Source organism: Mustela lutreola, chromosome 16 (genome assembly GCF_030435805.1).
Source record: "Mustela lutreola isolate mMusLut2 chromosome 16, mMusLut2.pri, whole genome shotgun sequence".
NCBI classification, from domain to species: Eukaryota; Metazoa; Chordata; class Mammalia; order Carnivora; family Mustelidae; genus Mustela; species Mustela lutreola.
In genome coordinates this window covers 55568083-55593255 of record NC_081305.1, presented here as the reverse complement: position 1 = coordinate 55593255, position 25173 = coordinate 55568083, and the positions used below count along the sequence as shown (strand labels likewise).

Here is a 25173-nt window from a genome sequence, read left to right as displayed (position 1 = left end):
CCACTAGACAGCCTGTGCTTAAAGAACACTTGGCAAACATTCTTATTGAACTCTCAAGACCCCTTTAGATGGGTACTATTTGTTCCCATTTTAGAGAAGCTGAGGTTCAGAGAGGTGAGGTCACTTGCCAAAGTCATACAGCAATGGCACTGGTTTTGTCCGATTCTATATCTCACACTTTCAACCACTGATCACATCACCTGTCAAACAGGTTCTTTCCCAGGCCTTATGACAAGTCACCGTCTAATAGCCATAATAATAACAATTAGCAAATGATTACCACCTTAAGTCCTCAAGGTAACCTAAGAAGCAATTACTAGCTCCATTTCTGGGAAGAAACCTGAGGCTCAGACTAGGTAAGCCATTGTGCCAAGGAAGAGATGGAACCAAAATTCAAACCCAAAAACGTTTGCCTCCAGGCCAGGCCCATAGCCTTGTCATAAAGTCTGTACTGCCCAGGAGTTAAGCAGTTTGGATTCCATCCATTGGTTCACTCATTCATTCAACTTTTTTTTTTTTTTTTTTTTGAGCACTCACACTGAGCCAGACATGTTCTAGCCCCAAAGAAGCTTCTTACTGCATATAGCTCACATTCCAGTGGGGGTGTTGGTACACAGATATACAATATATCACGTTGTGAGACACCCCATCAGGACCACTAAGAAACAGTAAGTGTGGTTAGTGAGATGGGGGCCTAATGCAGTGTGGCAGGGGAAGGTCTCTCTGAGGAAGTGAAAACTGAATGAATGATGGTGGCGTGAACGGGAGGATGCAGGACTCCTTTTCTGTGTCTCCGCTAGCAGAAAGGTGTAGATGGGACATCTTGTGCCCCAAATCCTTAGGTTATTTTTATTTATTTATTTATTTATTTTAGATTTTATTTATTTGACAGAGATCACAAGTAGGAAGGGGGGGGGGGTAAATAGGCTCCCTGCTGAGCAGGGAGCCCAATGAGGGGCTCCCATGAGGGTCTCCCATGAGGGTCTCCGATACCAGGACCCTGATATCATGACCTGAGCAGAAGGCAGAGGCTTTAACCCACTGAGCCACCCAGGCGCCCCCCAAATCCCTATTCTTGGGAATCGATTTTGGATTAATTCTCTCCTCTAGCCTGGAAAACTGGGAATATTTTACCCCCACACTCTCTTATAAGGAATGATTGAAACGGTTTGAGAAAGAATCCTTCCAGGACCAGAGCCACAGAGCGCGTAGGAGTAATAGAGCAAGAGAGTAGGACATTGTGACGGTGAGCTGGCACAGAACAAACTGCAGAAAGGGCATGACTTAGTAGCTAATAAGAAGTGGGGGGATGGACAAGGGTCCCTCAATCCAAATCTCCCTTGCTGGGGCCCACTGCACCCAAGCTTGAGGCGGGAGAGAAGACCCCAGCACACTGGACGCGGACACCCCTAGCTTCCCCCACCAGCACAGCTTCCTCCAGCGTTGGCGCGCTCGGCCAATACGCATGCGCCCGCTCCACTAGGCGAGGTGCGCGCCCTCGTTGCCCTACGCATGCGCAGCCTCGTGGTGGCAGGTAACCGACCAGACTAGAGCGAGCCTTCCCCCGGGTCGCGCCTGCGTCGCGGGGAGGAGCCCAGGTGGGGCGGGGTTTAGAGGCCGTGCGCGCTCTCGGTTCCGCCCCACGCTCTCTCGCGTTTTCCCGTGCGGGGACGGCGCACGTGCGTCTTCTTTCCTTGCAACTGCCGTTGGTCAGTCGTGGTCCCCCGCGGTGTCCCGGGACTGGGACGCGGACCCAGGTACGCCCTGGCTGTGGCGAGGTTCCCCAAAGAAACCCTTTCAGAGCCCCCATCGTGGGGGAGCGTCCCCAATATCAAGGCCTTCCAAATCTTGTTAAAATTTTCCTGAAATCCTGACCAGATACCCTCAGAAATACTGAAAAGGACTCAGCAAGAAGTCCGTAGATGACCCCTGAAATCTTGTCAGAACCTTGTCAGACTTCTCCCTCAGAGCCTACCAGACTACCCCCCCAAATCCTGTTACGCTCCCTTCTCTCCCCCGAAGTCCTCTCAGAGGGCCCCAGAAATCTCGTCAAACCCACCAAAACTCCTGTCATAGTTCCTTCCTGGATCCTCTCAAGAGACCTCTGAAATCCAGCCAGACACCCCAGAAATCCAGAAACCTGGTCAGAGACCCTTTAAGATCCAGGCCCCCTTAAAACCTGCCTCTAGCCCCCTCCTGCTCCAACCTGCCTGTCAAAGACCCTCCCTCACTCCCTCACCAGGAGTTTACCCTCCCGTCCCTGTCCAGGGCTCCCAGTGCCAGACCCTCCCTCACTGGTGCCCCACAGCCATCACCCATTGTCCAAACCCTGGACCCGTCTCCCTTTAAAGGCCACTTTTTCTAGGACATTCTAAAAGCTGCCAAGAAGTGTGGACCCAGCAGGTGCCAGGGAGATCAGAGTCGGGGGAGGACTTGGTGAGGGAAGGGGTGACGAGCAGGTGGGGTGAGGACAGACAGGCCCCAGGCGATCCTGTGTTGACCATGTGCCACAGGGTGCCCAGTTAATTGTCCAGTGTAATTATTAATAACACCCTTCTCACCCTTAAAAGTGCCCTGGACTTGGGACAATGAGTCATAGTGGACAACCAGTCAACCTGGTTATGAGGGGAGCAGGACAGGTCATTGTCAGGGCACAGAGGAAGAAGTCCCTAACTGGTCCATGGGCTCAGGGAAGCGGCCACAGGTGAGGGTGGTGTGTGTGATGTGATTTGGGCCTGGGAAGACCGTGGAAAGATGCAGAGTTCCTATGGCTATGATGAGTGTGAGGGACCTGGAGGTCAGCCAATGGGGAGCATAGTGACAAAATGAGTCAAGGAATTGCAGGGAGCACTTTGTCCCACACCAGCCAGGGGGGCTGGGACTTAGTCCCGAGGGCCCCAGGGATCCATGGCAGGAGTTGGAGTAGGAGAAAGATGGGGTCAAACTCACAAAAGAGGGCAACAGTTCCAAATACAGGCTGATAGGGCAGAATGTCTATCACCCAGGGTGGTGTGGGAGCCCAGGGACAGTAGCTCATTCAGAAACATTTTCCCAGAGGAGAGGACGTGTGAGCCAAGACTGGAAGGGCTGAAAGGAGGATCCCAGGCAGAGACCTAGAGGTGGGAACAGCCAGGCCAGTTTGGGAGAGAGCATGTAGTTCAGAGCTCCTGGAACTGCAAGAGTGATTTCGGGCACAGAGGCAGGCAGGGCCAGGCCATCCACGGCCTTCGATGCCGGATCCAGGGTCTAGGCTCAGTCCCTGGGGTGCTGGGGAGCCAAGGGAGAACACTCTGGGACCCAGCACGGATGGACTGGAGGGGAGATCCTTGAGACTGGGAGGTGAGGGAGGAGGGATGGGATGAGGGTCCAGGGGGAGAGGATGGGGCCTGGCCCAGAACTGTAGGAAACGAGAGGAGGGGATGGGTAGAGTCATAGGGCAGGAAGGACAAGGTTGGGGACTTGACGGGCTGTGGGGAGAAAGGGTGGAAGGGGGGAAGCAAGGAAGCAATGACCCCCATTCACTAGCCCCCCTCTTTGATCTCTGCTGCCCGCTCCTCGGCCTCCCATTTTCCCAGCCCACACCTCCAGTCCATAAAACAGGTCTGAGCGGGAGCTGCTCTGGTCGCAGTAGGGGTGGGCAAACAGGTTCTGAGAACCCAGAGTGGCCTGGGGCACAGGTGGGGCAGGGTGGCTGGTCTGAGGAGGCCATTCCCTTTTGTCCTTCCAGGAGCTCTCAGAGTCGGTGAGCCTTTGTCAGCCCCTCCCGGTGATGGAGGCAGGCTGTTAGCCTCTCCAGCAGCTGCAGAACAACCAGGGTGGCCCATGGATGTGCCAGAGAGTCGCGCGGGTGGCCCCACTGCAAAAAGTAGGTGGCTTGGCCCTCTGTTTGCCCCGTGGGAGAATGAGGAGGGAGCAGTGGGGGAGCAGGTGCCAGCTTGTGCTTCGGGGACCTGGGAGAGGTGGCTTGGATGTCTGAGCCTCCACCTTGGCACAAGGTGGGAGTCGGGGAGCGAGCTGTCATTGAGGGACCTGCTGTTTGGACACTGTGAATCTCACTGGCTCTGGGGCAGCTAGAGCAGAAACCTCTGCTCAGAACACCCTTCCCTGACAACCTGCCAGCTCGGTCCTCACTTCATTCAGATCTCTGCTTCCTTCGAAATGCTTACTTTCACATTCTCTCCCCTCTCCTGCCTCTCTTCATAGCACGGACATCTGTTTGTCTGTTTCATCTCCGTCTCTCGCACTAGAACTTGAGTTCCATGAGGTGGGGTCTGTTTTATTCACTCTGGTATTCCTGGTCCCTAGAGCAGCTCTGTCCAACATGCCAGCCGTAAATGTAATTTTAAATTTTGTTAGTAACTACATTTAGGGGTTTTTTTTATTTTAAAAAATTACATATTTATTTGAGAGAGGAAGAGAGTGGAGGGGTTGGGGCAGAGGGAGAGAGACCCGCAAACAGACTCCCCACTGAGTGCAGAGCACAACACGGGGCTTGATCCCAGGACCCTGAGATCATGATGGGAGCTGAAATCAAGACCTGGCCGCCCAACCAACTGAGCCACCCAGGCGCCCCAAGTAGCCACATTTAGAAGAAAAAAGAAACAGGCAAAACGGGAACAATAGATTTTTATTTAACTTACTCTATCCAAAATGGTATCCTTTCAGCATGTAATTAATATAAGAATGTATTGGAGATAGTCTTTTGATTTTCATACCAGGGCTTTAAGACCTGGTGTGTAGTTTACAGTAAAAGAGCATCTCAATTCACACGCACCACAATTCAAATACTCAAGAACCGCATGTGGCAAGTGGCTGCCCTAAAACAATATCCCAACTGGTAGGTGCTCAGTTATAATCCCTGATTATTTGGATGGATGCAAACCAAAGCCGCGTGAAAACCAGCTTCAAGAGGAAGCGGCAGGGAGACAAGACACTGGGTGGCCTTCTCTGAAATTCACCTGCTAGGTGGGAGAGCTCATTGTGATGGGGGAGGAGGCTCCCACCCTAGGGCAGAGGCAGGGCCGCTTTTTCGAGGCTCCCAGTGTCCAGCAGTAGAGCCTGCATCTTTTCTCAAGGCCACAGGCCTGGACTCTGGCCTCAGGAGGCTTTCCAGAGGGGAAGGCAGGAGGGCAGACACCTGGTTGTCAGGACCCAAGGGCAGGTGGATAGAGTGACTAACATGGCAACTTCGTGGGCACCAGCAGAGGGCGTGCGGCCACCGCTCCCGTGGGTGCGGACTGAGCCAGCTCTGGGTGGCTCCTGAAGGAAAAGGAAGGACATACCGGGGAAAGATGAAGACAGAGGAGGGCTGGGGGTGGGAGGGAGAGAAGCGGAGGGAGTGGCGGAAGGAGACAGAGGCTTGGGAAGGGAGAGTCACCAAGATATGGGAAGAGAACCTGGAGATGGAGAAATGAGGAGGAAGAAAATAGAGAGGCAGGGATCTGGAAAGAGAGGTATGGGGAGCAAGATGGAGAGGAGGAGTCAGAGAGAAAACTAGAGAAGGGCAGAGACATACAGAGAGAGGGACAGACACTGAGAATGGAAATGAAGGAAAGAGAATAGGAGAAGCAGTGACATGTTCCTGAGGGGCCCCAGGAAGGGACCGTAGACCCATGTAAAGCCCGTGCACCAGACAGTCCAGGGCTGACTCTGGCTCCGCTCTCCCTGGCTGAGCAGCCCTGGGGAGTGAGCTTACTGGGCTCCCGGTCCTCCTGGGTAACATGGGGAGCACAGCAAGAAGAGATAAAGCCCCAGGAGGGACCCTGGTGTCCCCTAACTGGGTCCCCTCCCCCCTTCCCTAAGAGCATGGGTTCAAACATTCAGACCTGAGGGGCTGAATTTTAGCTCTCTACAAAGAACCCCAGAGAGCAGAAGGAATTAGAGGGCCTATGGGCTCCTGCATGGTTCAGTTGGTAAACTGTGTGACTCTTGATCTTAGGGTCGTGAGTTCAAGTCCCACATTGGGCACGGAGCCTATATTTAAAAAAAAAAAAAAAAAAGCATTCATATGTTGAACAGGTGACCTGGGGCAAGTTCCTAACTTCTCTGTGCCTTGAGTCTCCTCATCTGTAACGAGTGGCTAATAATAGCAGCTACTATGGTTCATAGAAAAGCCCCAGAAGAGGAAGGATATCTACTAACTGCTAGATAAATATTCAGCTCTGTGACTGAGCCTCCACCACCTGCCAGGCCTTCCGCCCAGGGCCTTTCTAGATTTTATCTCAGTTGTCCCCTAGGAGGGAGGGAACACCCCCATTTTCCAGAGGAAGAAACTGGCTCAGAGAGTCTATGCTCCTTGCTCAGGCCTCCCCTTGGGTCTGTCAGACCCTGCAACCTGTGCCGGGCCTGCTGTTATACCCAGTTGTTCAAGGGCAGGGCAGGGAGTCTGGAAGGTCACTTCCAGTCCCAGCGACTCCTGGGATCTCCTGTATCTTGGAGCATTTATTGAGTGCTTACTATATACAGACGCTGTGGATACAGCAATAAACCAACTGCTGTGGGGTTCATGTTCATGTCAGGAGGGCCGTTCCCATATACAAACCCAGCCCTCCCAGCCCTGGTAAGGTAGGAAAGGATCACTACCTGCCCATTTTACCGGTGGGGAAACTGAGGCTCCGAAAGGAGAATTGACATGCCCACAGTCCTGTGGCTGGGCTAGATCACCCACCCCCTCTCATCTCAGGCCCCTGGCTGTGGGCGCCAATGATGCTAGCCTGGCCTGGGGATTCAGGTAGGAGAGACCTGCCTCCCCTCCCCCGCCCCATGCAGGCGGGGAGATGTGGCTGGCAGAATCGATCCAGGCTGCCCGCGCCTTATTGGATTGTTCCTGGCTCCTGAGCCCCTCTTCACCCTCAGCTCCTCCCAGAATCCTCTCTTCTTTGCCTTCCTCTGCTCCTAGCCCCCCGCAGAGCAGAGCCTGGCGACAGGGGAAGAGAAGAGGAAAGGGTGATCTCAGAGCCTTTGTCCTCTGGGCTCCTGAGTGGCTTGGACACAAAGGATTAGACAGCAGGGGGGACTTCCTGGCATGAAAAATGGGGCTCACATCCTCAGGGCGAGGAAGCCACTCAGAGACCCTTAAGTTGCTGTCCCTGTGCGCCCGAAGCTTCCTGCTATTCCCCATCAGCCCCAACTCCCAAGTAACTCAGAATAAATTCCCTCCCCTCTGCAGGAGCAGGGGGCCTAGGGTCACTCTTTCTTGGCCCTCTTTTCACGGGTGGGCTGACCCTCTTGTCTCCCCAGTGTACCTCTGGGACCAGTTGGAGGAGGGGAGCCTCGGGACGCTGCTGAGCTTGGAGGAGCAAATACTCAACTCTACGTTCGAAGCTTGTGACACCCAGAAGACAGGTTGGGGGGGTGCAGGATGGGGGCCAGGCAGCAGGGGCCTGGGAGACACGAGGAGTAATAAGGGACAGAGGGGGCTGCTGGGAACTGGGGAACCATAGAAAAGGGGCTCTTCTTGGGGTGCCTGCAGGGTGAGGTGGGTGATTGTGGGAAGCTTCGGTAAGGAAGTAGATAAAGTGATGGAGGCCGTTCAGGGTGAGGACATTAATGGAAGAGTGTATGGCCTGGGGAGAGGGAGGGAAAGCAGCCACTGTGGGCCTGATGGGGTACAGCAGGTCCTCGTGCTCCACCCTGTGAGTGACGATGGCCGGGCTCCATTTCCAGGTGAAAAGGTTGACTCAGAGGAGGGGAAGGACTTGCCCAAACTGTCTGGATTAAGCTGTGGTACAGTGGTGCCACCAGCCCAGCCACTGGTGTCCTACTTTCAAGCCATCACCTGCCTCTGCCCCAGACTCCCTCAAGGCATGTTCTGTCCCCAGGCCTTGTGGCTGTGACCCACGTACTAGCGTACCTGGAGGCTGTGACAGGACAGGACCCCCAGGATGCACGCCTCCAAACACTGGCCTGCAACCTGGACCCCAATGGGGAAGGCCCTCAGGCCACTGTGGACTTGGACACCTTTCTGACCGTCATGAGGGACTGGATCGCTGCCTGTCAGTTGGATGGGTGGGTCTTTGCACCTCTAACCCTCCCCCGGAAAGTCCTTCCTAAGATCTAACCTCACACCTGCCTACTGCAGCCAGCATCCTTTGGGCACAGGGACCCACTGTGTTTGAAGGAGGATGAGAGAAAAGTGAAGAGATAGGGTTGGGGGATGGGGTGGAGGGTCTGAAGACAAATTTCCTAGGATGGGGAGGCAGAAGTAAAAAGGAAAGGGAAGATGTGGGGGAGTTGGGGGGCTGATAAAGGCCCTTCCCCATCCCTTCTCCAAACCCAGTCCTTGCCCCTCCTGCTTTTCCATCTGGCTCAGGGCTCTTGCCATCTGGCCTTACCTTCCTCCCCACCGCAGTGCTGCCAGCGCTCCTGCTCTCACCTGACCTGGCCCCTCCTCCCGTCACCAGCAATCCCCCTGCATGGCTGGTCGGGATTGGGGGTGGCTGCAGGGGGCTCTAAGCCTCATCCCTTTGATACAGGGGATTAGAGCTGGAAGAGGAGACAGCCTTCAAGGGGGCCCTGACCTCCCAGCAACCGCCATCTGGTGAGACTACTATATATAGAACGAAGCAGGCAGGCCCAGGGTCAGACAGTGGGAGGGACTTCCCACCTGGGGATGGGAGCCAGGGACATTGGGTGGGACCCCTGGAACATTTGCTCTCTCCTGGAGCTGTGAGTTTGGCTTTCTAGGCACCTCCATGGCTCCCTCCCCACCTTCCCTGAGCTTTGGGGTTTTTTTTTTTCTTCAGGGGCTGGTTCCAAGTCCTCTTCCTAACTGCAGCCCTATCATAGAGGCCTGCAAGGCCCTGCCTACTTCTTGTCAGCATCACTGGGCTCCTGCCTACTCTCTAGTCTCTGCTCCCTCTGGCCTCCTGGCTCAGCCTGGAATGCACCAGGTGCCTGCCCACCGCGCTCTTCAGAACCCTAAACCTCCCACACCTGGGGAAGCCAGAGAATGCCCCGGGCCGTGGTCCCTGGCTGTCCGGGCTCACTCACAAACCCGCATTCCTCTCCTGGAGAAATCTGACCATCTGATTCAGTTCCCTGTCCTGCTGTTTGATTAGTTGATCCTTTCCCCCATTTTATCCCCAGGACCTCACACATACGAGGTGCTCTATAAAAAAGTGTTCCTGTTGTACCTTACAAAAACAAAACAAAAGCAAAATAATAATAATCACAGCTTTCTTGATGTTCCCTTGGACCTCTTTCAGCAAGGTCAAGGGACAAGGGAAACACCCCTCTGGGTCGGGGAAGGGACAGGACGAGGAGGCTGGAGGCCAGGAGGTTGGGGATGAGGTTGTGGTATGGGTCCAGGAGGAGAGGGAGAAGCCTGAGCTAGGACTGGCAGAGACAGCAAGGAGCGTGGAGAAGATTCAGGGAGGAAGATGAGGGTCTGGAATCGGGGGGACTGTGGAGATGAGGAGGAACAAGGGAGCCAGGACAGCCCAGTGACCAGGTGAGTGGGTGGGAAGGAAATCGGGGAGGGGAACAGGTTTGGGGGTAGCTAAGGTGCTGCTGCCCAGTGCTGTGATGAATTCAGGGCTTCAAGAGAGTTCCAGCCTGAGCTCAGGGTATCAGTGAGCAAGAGGCCTTTCAGACAATGGATATAATCATAGCCCCAGGAGCAGATGAGATGACCCAGGGCAAATGCGAGGGAGAGGCTAATGGAGGCCAAGCCCAAGTCCTGGGGCTCCCCGACACCCAAGGTCACCGAGGAGCCCACCACCCTCTGTCTGTCTCCCTCCAGGATGCCCAGAAGCGGAAGAGCCAGCCAACCTAGAGAGCTTTGGAGGCGAAGACCCCAGAGCTGAGCTGTACCTATGCCCCCCCACACCTCCCCACAGCCCATGTCCTCCAGCCTCCCTGCCATAGGGCTCTAGTGGGGTCCTTCAGAGGGAATGAGGGACGGGTTGTGGGGGCGGCTGTGCTGCTAGGCCTGGGAGAGCAGGGTAGTCTCTCTCCTGTTCCTCATTCTCCAGAAGAGCCTTGTTTCCCCCCCCCACCGCCACCCCCACCTGGGAAGGGAAGTGGGTGGGAGCTGTGACCCGTGACCAGCCCCTCCCTGACCCCAGGCCCACCACCGCTGACCTGCTGAGCAGCCTGGAGGACCTGGAGCTCAGCAACCGCAGGCTGGCCGGGGAGAACTCCAAGCTCCAGCGCAGCCTGGAGACCGCCGAGGAGGGGTCCACGCGCCTCGGAGAGGAGATCACGACCCTGCGCAAGCAGCTTCGCAGGTGGGCTCTCCACGTGCTCTCCCTGCACCTTCTGCCCTGTCTTCCACCCTGCACTGTCCCATCCGTTCTCTTCCTCTTTCTCTTTTGTGTTTCCCTGACTCTCGTCTCTCAGCCTCTTGGGTTCAGACTCCCCTCTCTACTCTTCTCTGTGTCTCCATATCTGCAGCCTATGCCTGCCCTGTGGTCTTTCTCGTATCTGTCACATTCCCTTTATTTTAATCTCCTGCTCTTTCCAGGTTTCTGTCCCACCCCCTTGAGTTTTTTAGGGAGAAACGGGGTCTCTGTGTCCTGTACTAGGTTCTTTCCCCGCTTTTCCCTCTGGGTTTCCGTGCCCCACCCCCCTACCCCCCAGGTCCCTGTCAGGATTTCTCTGTTGCTTCTGACTCCCTGAGTGGCTCTGTCTCTCTGGTCTCTGTTTCCCTCGCGTGCGGCCCCCCTCAGCACCCAGCAGGCCCTGCAGTGTGCCAAGGCCGTGGATGAGGAGCTGGAGGACCTGAAGACGCTGGCCAAGGGCCTGGAGGATCAGAATCGCAGCCTCCTGGCCCAGGCCCGGCAGACGGTGGGTTCCGGGCAAAGGGTACAAAGGTGTCATCTTCCTTCCCCCTTTCTTAGAGTCCGAGCAACAGAGCCTGACAGTCGAATGGGAACGGGTAGAGGTTACCCCAGCTTCCTCCCTGACTCCAGGTTCTGCTTTCCCCAGACTCAGGATCCATATCTATTTGCCACCCCTCTCATGACAGAGGGGACAACAGGAGCCATCAGGGCTGTCAGACCCATCCTCCCAGCCTTGCTCCTCCTTGACCCAGACCCAGGATGGGTTCCCAGGTGTGGGAGAAGGGAGAAGGCTAGGAGGCCCAAATAGAAGCCTTTGTCCTCTGGGGTCTTTCAGGAAAAGGAACAGCAGCATCTGGTGGCCGAGATGGAGACTCTGCAGGAGGAGGTGAGCTGAGGCCCAGTGCCCACCTCTACACCTAGCCCAGTCCCAGGGATCTCCCGCCCTACCCCTGCTGCCCCAGACACCTCCAGCGGCCTGCACCCAAATACCCTGACAGTCTGTAGAGGGAGATTCCAGAATCCCAGTAATGTACAAGTGTCTCTGAAAGTCACAGCGCTGCGTGCCCTGGTTGGTAAGACTGTGGGGCATGGGACAGACTGCCTGGGCTTGTGCTGGGTTTGCTTACGTAAGCATGGGTCGGTCCATCTCTCTGTACTTGTAGCAGTGGCCAAAATAATCTCCCTCGTTGGGTGGTGAGGGATTTAAACACGGAGATGCTTGTAGTCTTAGGCACGAGGCAGGACCCATGGGCAGTGCTCGCTGGAAGTTTACCCCTGTTGCTCATATGTTAGCATTTTTTTATGGTAGAAAGAACACAGGCTTTGAAGTCAGCCCTGAGTTCACAACCCATCTCTGCCATCTTTAGGCATGTGACTCCCCCTTCCCGAGCCTTTGTTTTATTCTCTGAGAAGGAGAGGAGACTATCTGTTCGGCAGGATTGTCTTAGAAACAAATGACAGTGCTCAGCCAGGGGACTAGCGCAGTGTCCGCAATGGCCCAGTTCAACCACGTGTCTGATTCGAGCCCTGTTCTTCTGACACAGAGGACATGATCTTAGTACATCTGGGCCCACCTAGTCCTTTTTAGGTGGAAACTGAAACTCATCTGTCGATGAAATTCATCACCACCCCTCTGCGAGGTGCCATCTAAGTGGCTGAAGACCCACACGGCATCTCAGTGCTCCAGGAGGCTGCCGTCCTCCCTCAACGTCTGTTCTTTCTGCTGGTCACAAGATTGACGCTCATCATCCCATCTGGTCCTCAGCCTTAGTCACCACCACACGCTGGCGTCCCCTGGGAGGCTGGCATTGCCCTGGTCTCTGGACATCCAGTTCTCACTGCATCTGCTGCCGGTGGCCCTCTGGAGCCACCAAGACACGAGGGCCTCTGGGGTACTCCCTCCGCCCCTCCCACACCCTTCCAGGGCCATAGAAGAGGCTTAGCTGATTTCCTGAGACTTTGTGGCCACAAGGGGGCTTGTTGGGCCTCTCTGCCTCCAGTCCTCACAGAGCCATCTCCATTCTGTTACACAGGCCTTGCTGGTTCTGAGACTGAGCTGAGAAATGCTCCCTCTCGGATTCCCAGACATCCCAGCAGAAGTGTGGTTCAACTGCAACCTTCCTCTCCATCCCTCGCAGCTAACCTGGGGCTTGGGGCTGGCGCAGGGCCTGTTTTCCCTCTATTCTCTTCTTTGACCCTCCTCCACCCCTCCCCTGCCCTAAGGATCTCTGCCCAGTCCAGACAATGATACTGATTCTGCCCGATCCCCCCAAATCTCTTTGTCCTACATCTGTATTATGGCTTTTACTATTTTTTTTTTAAGATTTTATTTGATAGTGAAAGAGAGCACAAGCAGGGGGATTGGCAGGCAGAGGTAGAGGGAGAGGGAGAAGCAGGCTCTCCGCAGAGCAAGGAGCCCAGTGTGGGACTAGATCCCAGAACCCCAGGGCAGATGCCCAACAAACTGAGGCACCCAGGCATCCCTGGGTTTTACATTTAAATCCAAAATTTTCCACTATTGTTCTCTGGCTCTTCCATGAAAATTCCGTCCACTGGGATGACGGGAATCTCACCATGGGATGGCTGCCACAGTGCGAGGCATGGGGTTCAGGCAGGATGTGACTGTTTTCTTCCAGAACATCTCTCTTTAAGAACAAGGAGATGGGACATCTGGGTGGCTCAGTCGGTTAAGCTGTTGCCTTTTGCTCAGGTCATAACCCCACCCAGGGGCCTGGGATCGAGTCTCACATTGGGTTCCTTGCTCAGCAGGGAGGCTGCCTCTCTCTCTGCCTCTGCCTGCCGCTTTCCCTGCTTGTGTTCTCTTTCTGACAAATAAATAAATAAATCTTAAAGAAAAAGAAAGAACAAGAAGAAATTTTCCCTAAAGCTCGAAAAAGAAAGAACAAGAAGAAATTTTCCCTAAAGCCCCAGAGCAGAACCTCCCTCGTATATCTTATTGGCCAAAGTGACATTATATGATTATAGCCAAACCGCTCCCTGGTATGGGCACTCCAATCCTGGATGGGCCAAAACACTTTCAGCTCCAAGGAAGAGAACACTGAGGAAATGGTGGCTTCAATCCGAAGGACACTCACTTCCTTAACAAGAGACTTTGAAGTTCTCCATGTTGGTTTGGTGACTTGGGCTTGTTCATTGGCCTATGGCCTCATGATCTCATATGGCTGCAACAGCTCCACCCTCGTGGTCTTATTCAAAGCAGGACAAAGAGGGGCAAGCGGGCCCAGCTAATGCTCCTCCCATGGCTCTCCTTTCGTCAGAGGGAAAAGCACCCCCACTATACCCACCATCCCAGCATACCTCTCTTCCATCACGCTGGCAGGAATTGGATCACATGACATCCCCAGCTGCAAGGGATGCTGGGAGAATATTTGACCTTTCTCTGCCTCTGGAGTGGGAGATGAGCAAGTGAGAGAGGGGGCGAGAATGGCTGCTGGATTAGCTAACCAGTCAGTTCTCCTGAATCTGCCGAGATCTCCCGAATCTTCCTCTTATTCACCCCTCCAGAGTGGGACTAGGACCCACTTGCCCACCTGGAGAGTGCACCCCCAAAGAAAGCAGAAGGACTCGGAAGGGTGAATTGCAGCCAGCAATCTCTGCCTCCTCCCAGTGCAGAAGGCCTGCTGCCAGGTCAAGTGCCTTGAGCAGCGACTGGTATATCCTAGGCGCTCGATAAACCGGAGCTATTCTTGGTTGCCTCCCTCCCTACCTTTCCCCTGCCCACAGCAGCCTACAGAGCATCTATAGATCGAGTTCTCAAGTTACAGGAGAATAATGCTGGTGTAAGGGACACTCGGGATACTCGGCTTTCCTACAGAGAATCTTCAGAGCAGGGCTTGGGTTACTGCAGAAGAAGGCAGGAGAGGCTGAGTAACCAGGTTCCCTGCTGGGCAGCCCAGAATCCAGCCTCCAAATCCCCACCAGGTGGACAGATGTTGACACAGCATTCCTGGCCTGTCCTTCCTCTGCCCTTCACCTGGCAGCCCAGGCCTGAGGAGACCAAGGAGGAAGGATGGCTGATGGAGGACTTGGAGCCCAGCCAGCCAGCTGGAGAGAGGGCGGAACTGGCCCTGGTGTCCCCAGGGGCCTGGGGAGGAGGGGCGTGGCAAGGGAACTCCAACTGCCTCCCAGCCCTGAAATGCTTTTGCCCATGGCTGCTACACATCGAAGTCAGCACAAGTTGCTAAGTTTTTGGTGCCTGGAAACTCTCAACTGGATTGGGGGCCATTTTATTTTCAGATCCCATTTCACAGCTGGCATGGGCTGCCCCTTTCCTGGCCCCCTTGTTTTCTCTGATAATTCTCCCCCTGGAGGACTCAGGGTGGCCCAGCCCTGCCACTTCTGAAAGCCCCTCATCCAGGCTGCACAGGGCCCAGGCCCTAGGCCTCATCAGAGTCTGCCTCCTGAGTTATCATCTGCTTAGGCACCGGTCCCCACCTCTAGCGATGAGCTCCCTGAGGCCAGAGATGAAGCTGTTCCCCATTCTCACCCAGGGCTGCATCTCACCCCAGAGAGAGTCAGATTTGGTGAGTCCACTCTCTCACCAGGTGACCTTGGCCAAGTTTCTTAGCCTCTCCACTTATCAATTTCCTCTGTAAAAACAGAAGGTGAAGCCAATGAAAACATTAACACCCAGACATGACATTCTTCCCAAACGGCACAACGTGACCAGCAGCACCTGGGAAATCTTCCTCCCCCCAAAAATTGAACAGGAGCCTGGACAGGGTCCTGGATCTACCCACCAGTTTCAAGGCAATGAAGAGGTTGGACAAATATGATGAACGTCCTATGGAGGGAATGAGAACTCCGGAAGCGAAATCTGAATGCACAAATTATACAGGACAAATAACTTGATTTATTCCCCAAAAGACGTGCCCCCAAAAGTACCTGGATTAGGACAGGTGGGCGACCATTGTCAGAGGAAAAGAAATGAGACATTTCAACCGAAAGCCACAGTCAACCTTGTTTGGATCCTCCTACGAACAAACTAAATGTGACAAGACCTTTGCGAGACAATCAAAATGGAAAAAAAGAAAAGCAAAGAAAAATCACAAGTTTGATAAAAGATTATAGAAATTATTATATAGGAAAGATTAAGGAATTATTACTTTTGTTAAGCGTGATCATGGTGGTGTGAGTTTGGTAAAGTAAACAATTATTTAAATAGGAAGTTAAAATGCCAGAGTTGTTCTAGGCAGAAATCACAGGCTACCTGGCGTTTGGTTTAGAGTCATGTTAAACAACAACAACAACAAAAACTTGGAGAATAGGGAAGAAACTAGGAAAATATATAAATAATTATTGAAGCTAGCTGGTGGGCAGTGGGAGTCCATTATACTGGTATTTTTACTCACATGTGTGTGAAAATATTTAGAATGTGAAGTTTTGAAAGTATCTTTAAAATATATATTTTGTATTTTCTGAACATTTTTGTGTGTGCCAGGCACTGTTCTAAATGCTCTGTGCTTATTAACATACAGTAGTGTGTGTTTGCAATGAATTACCTCCTGTACAGCCTGGGGGCGCAGGGCTCAACCTTTCTGTGCCCCACTTGCCTTTATCTGCACGATGGGAGAGGAGACATGAGGTAACACGGGCAGGGTGCTCAGACGTGCTCGCAGATACTGTTATGAGCTCCGTGAAGTGGGTCCTGTCTCCTCAGACCAGCACCCGTGACACACAGAGAAATCCCGGCTGAGAACTCGTAGGGGGCGTGGAGGGATTCAATGGACCCAAATACATAACGTGCTCAGCACTAGGCTCATTGTTGCCGGTCAGGTGATCAGGAAATGTCAGCTGCGGGCGCTAACATTGCTGTTGGCCTAACTGGTCCTTCCTTCTTCCAGAACGGGAAGCTGCTGGCGGAGCGGGATGGCGTCAAAAGGAGGAGTGAGGAGCTGGCCACGGAGAAGGAGGTTTTGAAGGTGCCACCCCTTCCTTCATTGAGCCATCAGGCTCCCAGGGCTCCAGGCAGCTCGGCTGAAATCCCTCTCTGGGTGGCTGATGTCCAGAGACATCACAGGAGGTTGAGGAGTGGGGCTCGGGAGAGCTGGGTGGACTGGGGAGGGCAGCACCCGCTGAGGCCAGTCCTGGGAGGCTGGACAGATGGACGGACTCCTTCCTCGGCAGCGGCAGCTCTATGAGTGTGAACGCCTCATTTGCCAACGAGATGCCGTCCTCTCAGAGGTGAGGGGCCCGGGGGTGGCAAGGGGACATTTGCCTTCCATGTGCTCCTGCCCTAAGGTGTGGGAGTCCTGCCTGGGTCTTATCCCTGGATAAGCAGCCCAGAGAGGTCAGAGGGTTCCCCTGGCCTGGCAAGCCTGTCCCTGCAGGGCCTAGAAACCTGATGCTCTCCCTCAGGCCATAGCTCCTCCCCCAAGCTCACCCTGCCCATCTCACCTACCCCTGCCTCTGCGTCTTGGCGGAGCTGGGCCTCCTCTTACTGGGCTTTGGGCTTCCTCAGCGCACTCGCCATGCGGAGAGTCTGGCCAAGACGTTGGAGGAGTACAGAACGACCACCCAGGTAGCCTGCTGCCTTCTCGCCCTCGGCCCGCTGCCTGGCCCTGCTCTTCTGCTATCTCTGCATTCGCTGCCTCTTTCTGCCCCTGTCTTGTGGAGTGTGTGTGTCTCTGGCCTTTTCACTTGTCTTCTGTTCCTTTCTCTCTCTCTCTCTCTGTCTCTCACCCTGTGTATCTCCACCTCCGGTCCGTTTTCATTCTCTGTGGGGGTCTTGTCAATGCATTTCCCCTGCCCATCTCTCTGTGTGTCTGCCTTTCCTTGATTTAGTCTGTCTGTCTCCAGGGGTGACTCTGCCCTCCATTGGTCCCTGATCATTAGGTGTCTCCTGCCCCTCGCATGTCTTTGCCTCTCTGTTGAGTCTGTGTCCGTCCATGTTTCTTGTTCTTAGTTTCCCAGGCTGCTGGCTTATGTTCTCTGCTCCTGCTGCTCTCTGTCTCTCTTTGGCTCCCTAAGTTTCTGTCACTGCTTATATGTCTGGAGGAGCCCAAAGAAGTCAGGGGAGTGGAATTGACTGTAAGAGGAGCCCAAGGCCAGGAGATAGAGAAGAATGGAAAGACAGGGGTCCCCCACTCCCTCCTTTGCAGGAACTGAGGCTGGAAATCTCACATCTGGAGGAGCAGCTGAGTCAGACCCATGAGGGGCCGGATGAGTGAGTGGAACATCAGGAACATCAGTAAAGGAGGCAGGAGGGGAGCCCAAAGGCAGGGAGCCCCCAACCTCCAGCCACAGGGTGGGCAGAGCAGCCACCCTAGAGTGGGTGGACTGACCCGTAGGGGCAGGCGCAGAGAGAGCCATCCCTTCTTGACCATGTGGCCAGGCTACTGGAAGGGGCCCAGGCAAGAAGAGTGGGCTGGACCAGGCTGCTGCCCCCGTCACTGGGCGTGGAGATCGAGGCCATACGGCAGGTAGGCCTGGCTCCTCGGGAACATCCCAACCCACTGCCGGCCACAGCTATGACGCAGCCCTAATTCTCACCCACCTCATCTCCCCCCAGGACCATCTCAGTACTTTACCTCATTCCTACCCCAATCCTTGGTCCTGCTGCCAAACCCTTCCCAGATCTTGCCTCCACCTGCTCCCCAGCCCAGCCTCACCCCCGCCACACAGCCCCCAACCTGGCTTCTCCTACCCCTGCCTCAGCACGTGTCCATCCCCATCTCTGACCCATTTTCTGCCTTCACCTGGCCCTCCTGACTTCAGAAACAGCTTCTCCTCTCCCAGAAACAAGAAGTGGCAGCCGCTGCTCTCTCCAGCCCTCTGTGTGGAGTGTGGCAGTGGGAGGAGGTCATCACTGAGACAGATGAGGAAGTGGAGTTTCTGCCTGAAGCCCCAGCTGGTACACTGGTGAGCATGGGTTGGGGGCGGGGGTGGTCCGAAACCGCCAGAGTCCAGGAGCTGGGAGAGGGCCCTGGGACTCCCATGTGCCATGAGCTTGCTGCCCATTCCATGGGCAAACATTGACCGAGGGCCTTCTGGACACAGGCCCGAGCCAGGCAGGACACCATCCCTGCCCTCTAGGGACTGGCCCTCCAGGGGAGTAGACAAGAGCAAACAAAGCGAATGCAAACTGCACAGTGGTAGTTTTGTCGTTGAGAAAGCACTGTCAGGAAGCCCTGCGTTTACAGTGGTCCTGCGGGGGGAAGTCACGAAGTGAATCATTCCTCCGGACACCATAAAGATACATTAAGCTTTTACTTTGGGGATAGAAGGCACCATAAGAACAGCTTAGAAAGCCCATGTGGAAATCTTGAACTCAGCCATGGAAGTTGTTTTATGACTTCTGTAATTACCTGAGCAGTATTTCCACATCCTTCAAAACAACCAAGACAACTCATCTTCAGTGTCCACAACAGAAAAGTGAGGTTTTAATCTTTTAGTGCCAGAAGCCTCTCTGTCTGTCTAGTTTGGTTTTTTTTTTTTTAAAGGAAATATTGTTAACAGTTCTGTAACTGCATTGTCTTAAAAATAAGACTGCTTCAGAATTATACTGTTCACCGTTCTTAAAGGAGAAACTTATTTCTTTGCTCACCTTCTCCCTGGGTTGAGAGAAGCTTTTGCATTTCCCTTCAATGCCTGTGCTGTTTGGTTTCTTTTTTTAAGATTTGTTTATTTATTGGAGAGAACGAGAGAGCTCGTGTGAGCACAAGTTGGGGGAGAAGCAGAGGGAGAGGGAGAAACAGTCTCAAGCAGGCTCCACCCTGAGCACGGAGCCAACAGGGGGCTTCATCTCACCACCCTGAGATCATGACCTGAGGAGAAACCAAGAGTCAGATGCTTAGCAGCTTAACCAACTGAGCCACCCAGGCGCCCCTGATTTTTCATTTACCTCCCCCAGTATCTCTGCAAGGTAGGCATTCTCACTCCTCATCCTGTTACCCATGGGAAACTGAGGCTCAGAGAGGTCACACGTTCCCAGTCACATAGCCTATGGGTGGCAGAGTCACATCCTTCTGAGGAAGTGTGAGTCAGAGTGAATTCCTCTGGGAGCGCTCGACACCCCATCCAAAGGAGCACTGACCCAGGCCTCAGGGTGCTACCAGCTCTGGGTCCTAGAACTAAGGTGTAAAGCTTCTCGGGGCCTGGTGGGGAGATCATGCGAATGGGCCATCCCCATGCAGGGTGATGGGTGTGCAGAGGTGGGGGCCAGGCCCTGAGGGAGCCCAGCAAAGGGAAGACCTGGGTCAGGTGGGAGACTGGGAGAGGTGTCACTTGGGAAACCGACACTTGAGTTTATTTCGGAGAAGAGAGAGAAGTTGAGCGGTGTCAGGAGAGAGAAGCCTTCCTGGCAGGGGAAAGCACACACACGATGATGTGGGGCATGAAAGCATACAACACGGTTGGGCAGCAGAGGGAGTGGCGGGTGGCTGGGGAGCCATGGGGCCCGATCACAACAGGAATTACCTATAAATCAAGCAGGGAGATTGTACTTTTCTCCATCGAGTCCCAGGATGACTGAGGGCAGGGAGGGGGTATGGTCAGCTCTCAATATAGAAAGATCCCTCTAGAAAGATCCCTGGTGTGGGCGGGGGAGTGGGAAGCCTATATGGAGAGCATGGGGACTGACTAGAGGCAGGGAGGCCAGGAAGGAGGCTGGGGCAAGAGTCCAGAGGAATAAAGCCTGAGGCAGGCCAGGGCCTTGGGACAGAGGAGGAGGGATGGGCAGAGAGAAGTGGGGTAGGAGAGATGGGTGCTAGGAAGGGAGAAGACAGAGAGACATCAAACAACTTGCAGGGACACCTGGGTGGCTTAGTGGGTTGGGCATCTGCATTCAGCTCAGGTCATGATCCCAGCATCCTGGGATTGAGTCCCACATCAGGCTCCCTGCTCAGCGGGGAGTCTGCTTCTCCCTCTTCCCCTCCTCCTGCTTGTGCTCATTCTCTCTCTCTGACAAATAAATAAAATCTTAAAAACAACAACAACAACTTGCCTTGCAGCCTAGTGAGATGGGATCCTGAGGGACAGCCAGGGAGCTACCTGGGGTCAGTGGGGGCACAAGCCTGGAGCTCAGGGATGTATGTAGGAAACAGTGTCAGGTTGGCGACTGAGGCTGCAGGGAAGGAGGAGAAACTAGGACCTGGGTCCTGAGAGAGAACAGCTGGGCAGCGGGGGGAGGAGGGGAGGGCTGCCCCCAGACCAGGAACCTGGGAGGAGAAGGGGATGCAGGAAGGAAATGCCGGGCTTCCTTTCGGTCCACATGAGTAAGAGAAGCTCGTGGGAGTGTGAGAGGTTTGGGGAACCTGGAGTTCTGGGTGCTGAGGAAATAGGAGTCTGGCTTCTACGCCTGAGGGGATGTAGAGCCAGCCCCCCCCCCCGACCCAGGGAGGGAGCCCAAGAGGAGGGCAGGTTTTAGCAGCAGGTGGGTAATTCTTGCAGGGGTCACAGCGCAGGAGACTTACCCTCGCCTTTTCCCACAGAGACACTTGCAGGGAGAGATAGTGCACCTTCAGGGAGGAAGGAAGGAGCGATCAATGTGGTAAGAAGCTTGTTCCTTCCAGAGCCATCCCCCTGGCTTGGGGTGACACCACATTCTTGGACATTGTGCAAAGACTGGAAAAGCCCTGGGGGGGGGGGGAGTTGCACCTCATTCCCTCCTTCATTCATTCATTCCCTCCCCTTGAAGTGATCCTTGGCCTGTGAACCAGGATGAGCCACCCCCAGCCCTGCCTTCAGCATCTCCTGGTCTAGAGGGAGACAGATTCTGACCCAGGCTATTCTGGGAGGACATCTGGCACTTCGAGCCAACTGGGGGAAGGCTTTCTGGGGACATGATGCCTTGAATGGGGCCCCATAGGAGCAGTACTCATATAGGAGACTCTTAGACAAGAAGACAGTTGTCTGGCTGATGGGACAGCTCAGTCACTGGGTCACTGTCACTGAACACACCTCTCCCAAAGCCCCCAAGGAATCCTGGGATGAAGGAAGCCCAGACTGGCCCAGGGAGAACACCCAGGTAGTTAGGAGACAGTCGGCAACTCCGGAATCAGACAGCCTGGGTTCAAATCCCGTGATGGGGTGCTGTAAGCATTACTGTCCAGAGCCCCAGCCCTGTGATTGTTAGGAAGCTCAGCGGCAGGCCTCTGGGGAGAGAGAAAGCATGAGATGTCTGGGCCTATCCTCCTCAGGCCTGGCCTTGGGGCCTGTGGTTTCCTGTAATGCCTCCCACTGCACCCCCTTCAAGCTCTCGGCTGTAACAACTAATGAGCCGCCTGCCACTGGCCTCTAATTGGACTTGTCTAAGAAAGCTGAGATTGGGCAGGACCCCCCCCCACCCTGCGTCACTGGGGAAGGGAAGGGAGAAGGGGGTTAGCAGCAGCGGGGGTGGGGGCTGGACATTTGAATTTCCCAGGAGCAGGGCAGTATGACCCACAGACTGGGAAGCTGGAAGCTGGAAGCAAAGGAGGAGGTGAAACCGATGACCCCTAAACCTGACCAGGGTGAGGGCTTGGACCTTGAGAGGCGCTGGGCGCTGTGTCCTGAGGGTATCAGATGGCGGCAGCTGGAGGGCTGGACCCCTGGTCCCCAGTGATGGTGGTAGCCTGTGGTATGGACATCCAGGTCTCCAAGGGGCATCTGGGTTGGGCAGCTTGAGGTCTGAGTCGGGGATGGGCCAGAGAGGTATTTCAGGGGCTCGGGCAGCTGCAACCCTCAGAGGGTTAGAAGCTGAAGGCTTGTCCACCCAAGAGAAATGATTTGTAGGGCAACTTGCTCACATAGTTGGCTTCTGGAATCTCGGTCCTAAAGGAAGTCCCAGTAAGACTGACACTCAATGAAAGTGGCACAACCCCACAGGCACGAAGTGGGGGGCGGGTCTACACCTGCCCTGAGTCTCTGCTCTGAGACTCTGGTGTTTGGGAGAGTAAGAGAGCAGAAGCCTCAGCTCCCAGTTGTAGCATCAGATAGCGGAAGAGAAAATCAAAAGAGCCTCTTACCCTTTTTGGGGGTCACACACTCTTTTGAGAGTTTGTTGACAATTCCCCTGCCAAATATGCACAACAGCTTGCTCATGGGGCTCCAGGACACCCCCAGGCCCATCCGTGATGCCCACTCCCCACTAAGACCCCTGCTTTAAAGGCTCATCCAGCCCCACAGTGGGCGAACAGGAGCCAGGCCGAAGCAAGATGCTTGCAGTGACTCTGTTATCCCCCCCAGGTTGCCCAGAAGAGAGGAAGAGGAGGAAGCAGTGCCCCAGATCATGGTAGGCAGTCCCCAGCACCCCCTCCCAGTCCCCACCCACTCTGGGGTCTTGAGAAGGGTGACACAATGGCAGCTCTTCCCAGCCCTTACCCACACCCCCTCTTCTCCCCAGCAGACAGAAAAATCATTTGGCCGAGAGATAACAAGGCCCTTGCTATAGCTAATGAGAGCGGACAGCGCCGTGTGGGGAGGCCTTCGGGCCAGTGGGCGGCCAGAATGTTCCCAGGGGACCCCCCAAGCACACACAAAGGGCCGCAACGGCTAAGCCCCAGGCCTCACAGACGTGGCTACACCCCCGGAATGCGAAAATGCACACGCACATGCGCCCACGCACAGGAAGGGGGTGGGCCCGCCCCAGCCAGCCCCAGCCAGCCCCAGAACTCCCTGGGGCACAGCGCCTGTCACAGCTCCCCCATCTGGCACCACTCACACCAGCTGCTGTGCTCCTCAAAGCCCCAAGGTGTGGTTGCGGGTGCCCGTCCCCATTCTCAGGCAGGGGAAGTGAGGGAAGCTCGGGGAGGAGAGGCAGGGAGCCCGGGGTCCTCAGGGTAGGAATATGAGAGCCTGAATGTGTGCCAGGCATCTGGGCCCCTTTGGGGTCCAAACCCTCCAAGATGGTCTCTCTGAGCAGCCTGACCCCAAAGCCTACCTCCCCCTTCCCTCCAAGGAGATGGGACCCACCTCAGTTTCCTCACAGCTGACTTGATGGATGATCTCTCTCCTGAGCTGTAGGCATCAGAGCTGGGAACCCAACCCTGTGGGGTGTCACACTGCACTCCACCCCCTTCCATGTGGTCACTTCTGTCCAGTGGCTTGAACCAAGGGCCTCTCCCAATCCAGGACCTAGTCTCAAGTTTGTTTCCTTTGTCCCTCCAGGCCAATCTCCCCAGCCCTCTGGCGGACCCGCATCATGGAGATGTTCTGGGAAGCCCTCCTGAGAGGTAACAGGACTCACCTGGACTGGAAGGGGCCTGGAGGCGGAGGAAAAGGTCAGCGTGATTGCCTCGCCCTCCTTTCTGTCCAGCAGCCCCACCGAGCCCCAGCCGCAGCAAGCATTGGTGCCTGTGCCCAGAGAGCTGGTCCCAATCAGGAGCCCCAGATGGGGCCAGCTCTGCCTGCCCTCCCTGCAGCCTGAGCCACTCAGGTGCGCCCCGAGGCATTTCCAGAATGAAGGTGGCCGGCACACGCTGGGGTACTGCCCCCAGTTGAGACAGCCCCAGCAGCCCCCCGCCCTGGGGCCTTCCCTGAGCGCTGGGCTGCCTCCCACCAGGATCACTCGGCCCCCACTGATCCCGGCCCCCGTCCTGGGCCTGCTGCTGCTGCTGCTGCTGTCCGTCCTGCTGCTGGGCCAGTCCCCGCCACCCACCTGGCCCCACCTCCAGCTCTGCTACCTCCAGCCCCCGCCAGTGTGAGCCACTCAGAGCAAGGTCTAGTCAGAGAATTCCCGGGGAATCCTACTGTTATTACCATTGTTGTGCCGTTAGCTGGGAGGGCTCCGGTTCAGGGACGCTAGATACAGTGCTCCAGGATCCACAGTCCTGTGTTGAGTTTTTATGTGAAGTTTTTTGGTTTTGTAACACTGGTAACTACATTTCTGAGCAATAGCAAAACACACCCAACAATGGGTTAAATACTAGGGGTTTATCCTTCTCCTAAAACAAGTCTGGAGGAGGGCAGCTATGAGCCCATAGCTCAGAGTCTCCACAGCCTGGGGAATGAGGGAACGATGATTCTCTGTGATCCTCTCAGCCCTTCCGTCTTGCTCAGGAGCTGGCAGGTGTGGCTTCATACATCACATCTGTTGGAAGAAGGGGACTTGTCCCTTCCTTTCTTTATAAAGAAAAGACGTGGCCTTCCCAGAGCCAGCAGCAGACCTGTGTTCATGTCTCATTGGCCAGAAGTGTTTATGATCCCTCCTAGCTGCAAGAGAGGCTGGGAGACTGAGCTCCTCTCTGCTCTCCTGGCAGAAAGAGGGAAAGAGACACATGGGCCAGGCATACATCACAGATGTCCCCTGCAGGGTAAACAGCCAGCAGGAAGTGGACCCGTGTGCCAGTAGCTTACTCATCACTTACTGTTCATTCATGTGCCGTGATTAGACCTTAGAAGATAAAGCTGTGGGGGTGTCTGGGTGGCTCAGTCCATTAAGCGTCTGACTTGGGCTCAGGTTATGATCTCAGGGTCCTGGGATGGAGCCCTGCAAGGTCTCCCCACTCAGGAGGGAGTCTCCTTGTCCCTCTGCCCTCACCCACTCATGCTTGTATGCTCTCTCTCTTTCAAATAAAATCTTTCAAAAATTTATTATTTGTTAAAGAAAGGAAGATAAATCTGTAGAAAAACAGGCCCTCCAATGCCGGGCTGAAGAGCCCGGGTTTTCTCCTGAGGATGATGGGAGACTTCAGAGATTTTATTGCTTTTTGTTGTTGTTGTTATTTATGCTTTGAGACACAACTTTTATACAGATAAATGGATATGCTCGCTTCAGTAGTGCATACACTAAAAATGGAACCATACAGATAAATGGACAAATCAAAGTATCAGGTGCATGAGTTTTCACATATGCAAACAACCACAAAACCAAAACCCGGGTCAAGATACGAACAATTTCAGCACCATAAGAGGGTTCCTTGGGAGAGTTTTGAGCAAGGGAGGGTCAGAG

The 25173-nt window shown here is 54.7% G+C and overlaps 1 protein-coding gene across 8 annotated transcripts; it reads left to right on the top strand.

Annotated features, from left to right (window-relative positions):
- The first annotated feature begins 1286 nt into the window (after positions 1-1286).
- On the top strand, positions 1287-24815 carry KASH5 (KASH domain containing 5). 8 transcript variants are annotated; one of them, XM_059152891.1, is made up of 20 exons: positions 1287-1534; positions 3728-3865; positions 7240-7344; positions 7821-8007; positions 8475-8539; positions 9743-9809; positions 10068-10229; positions 10671-10788; positions 11119-11169; positions 16148-16225; positions 16431-16487; positions 16765-16824; positions 17405-17469; positions 17638-17725; positions 18042-18164; positions 20735-20793; positions 22470-22515; positions 23391-23455; positions 23542-23658; positions 23785-24815. In XM_059152891.1, exons 1-20 carry the CDS (start codon positions 1513-1515, stop codon positions 23924-23926), a joined length of 1815 nt encoding a protein of 604 aa, XP_059008874.1. In that variant the 5' UTR covers positions 1287-1512; the 3' UTR covers positions 23927-24815. The 8 variants fall into 8 exon arrangements, with proteins under 8 accessions (XP_059008874.1, XP_059008873.1, XP_059008875.1 ...); XM_059152890.1 differs by having other exon boundaries at positions 18021-18164; positions 23539-23658; XM_059152892.1 differs by lacking the exon at positions 23542-23658 and having other exon boundaries at positions 18021-18164.
- The last annotated feature ends 358 nt before the right edge of the window (positions 24816-25173 follow it).

Bases quoted from the DNA above. Each gene is read 5' to 3' on its own strand.
- KASH5 (XM_059152883.1), top strand. From the start codon at position 1,513: ATGCGCAGCCTCGTGGTGGCAG. The intron at 8,540-9,742 runs GTGAGACTACTA...GTCTCCCTCCAG, and splicing joins CTCCCAGCAACCGCCATCTG to GATGCCCAGAAGCGGAAGAG. The intron at 9,810-10,067 runs GTACCTATGCCC...CCCTGACCCCAG, and splicing joins GAAGACCCCAGAGCTGAGCT to GCCCACCACCGCTGACCTGC.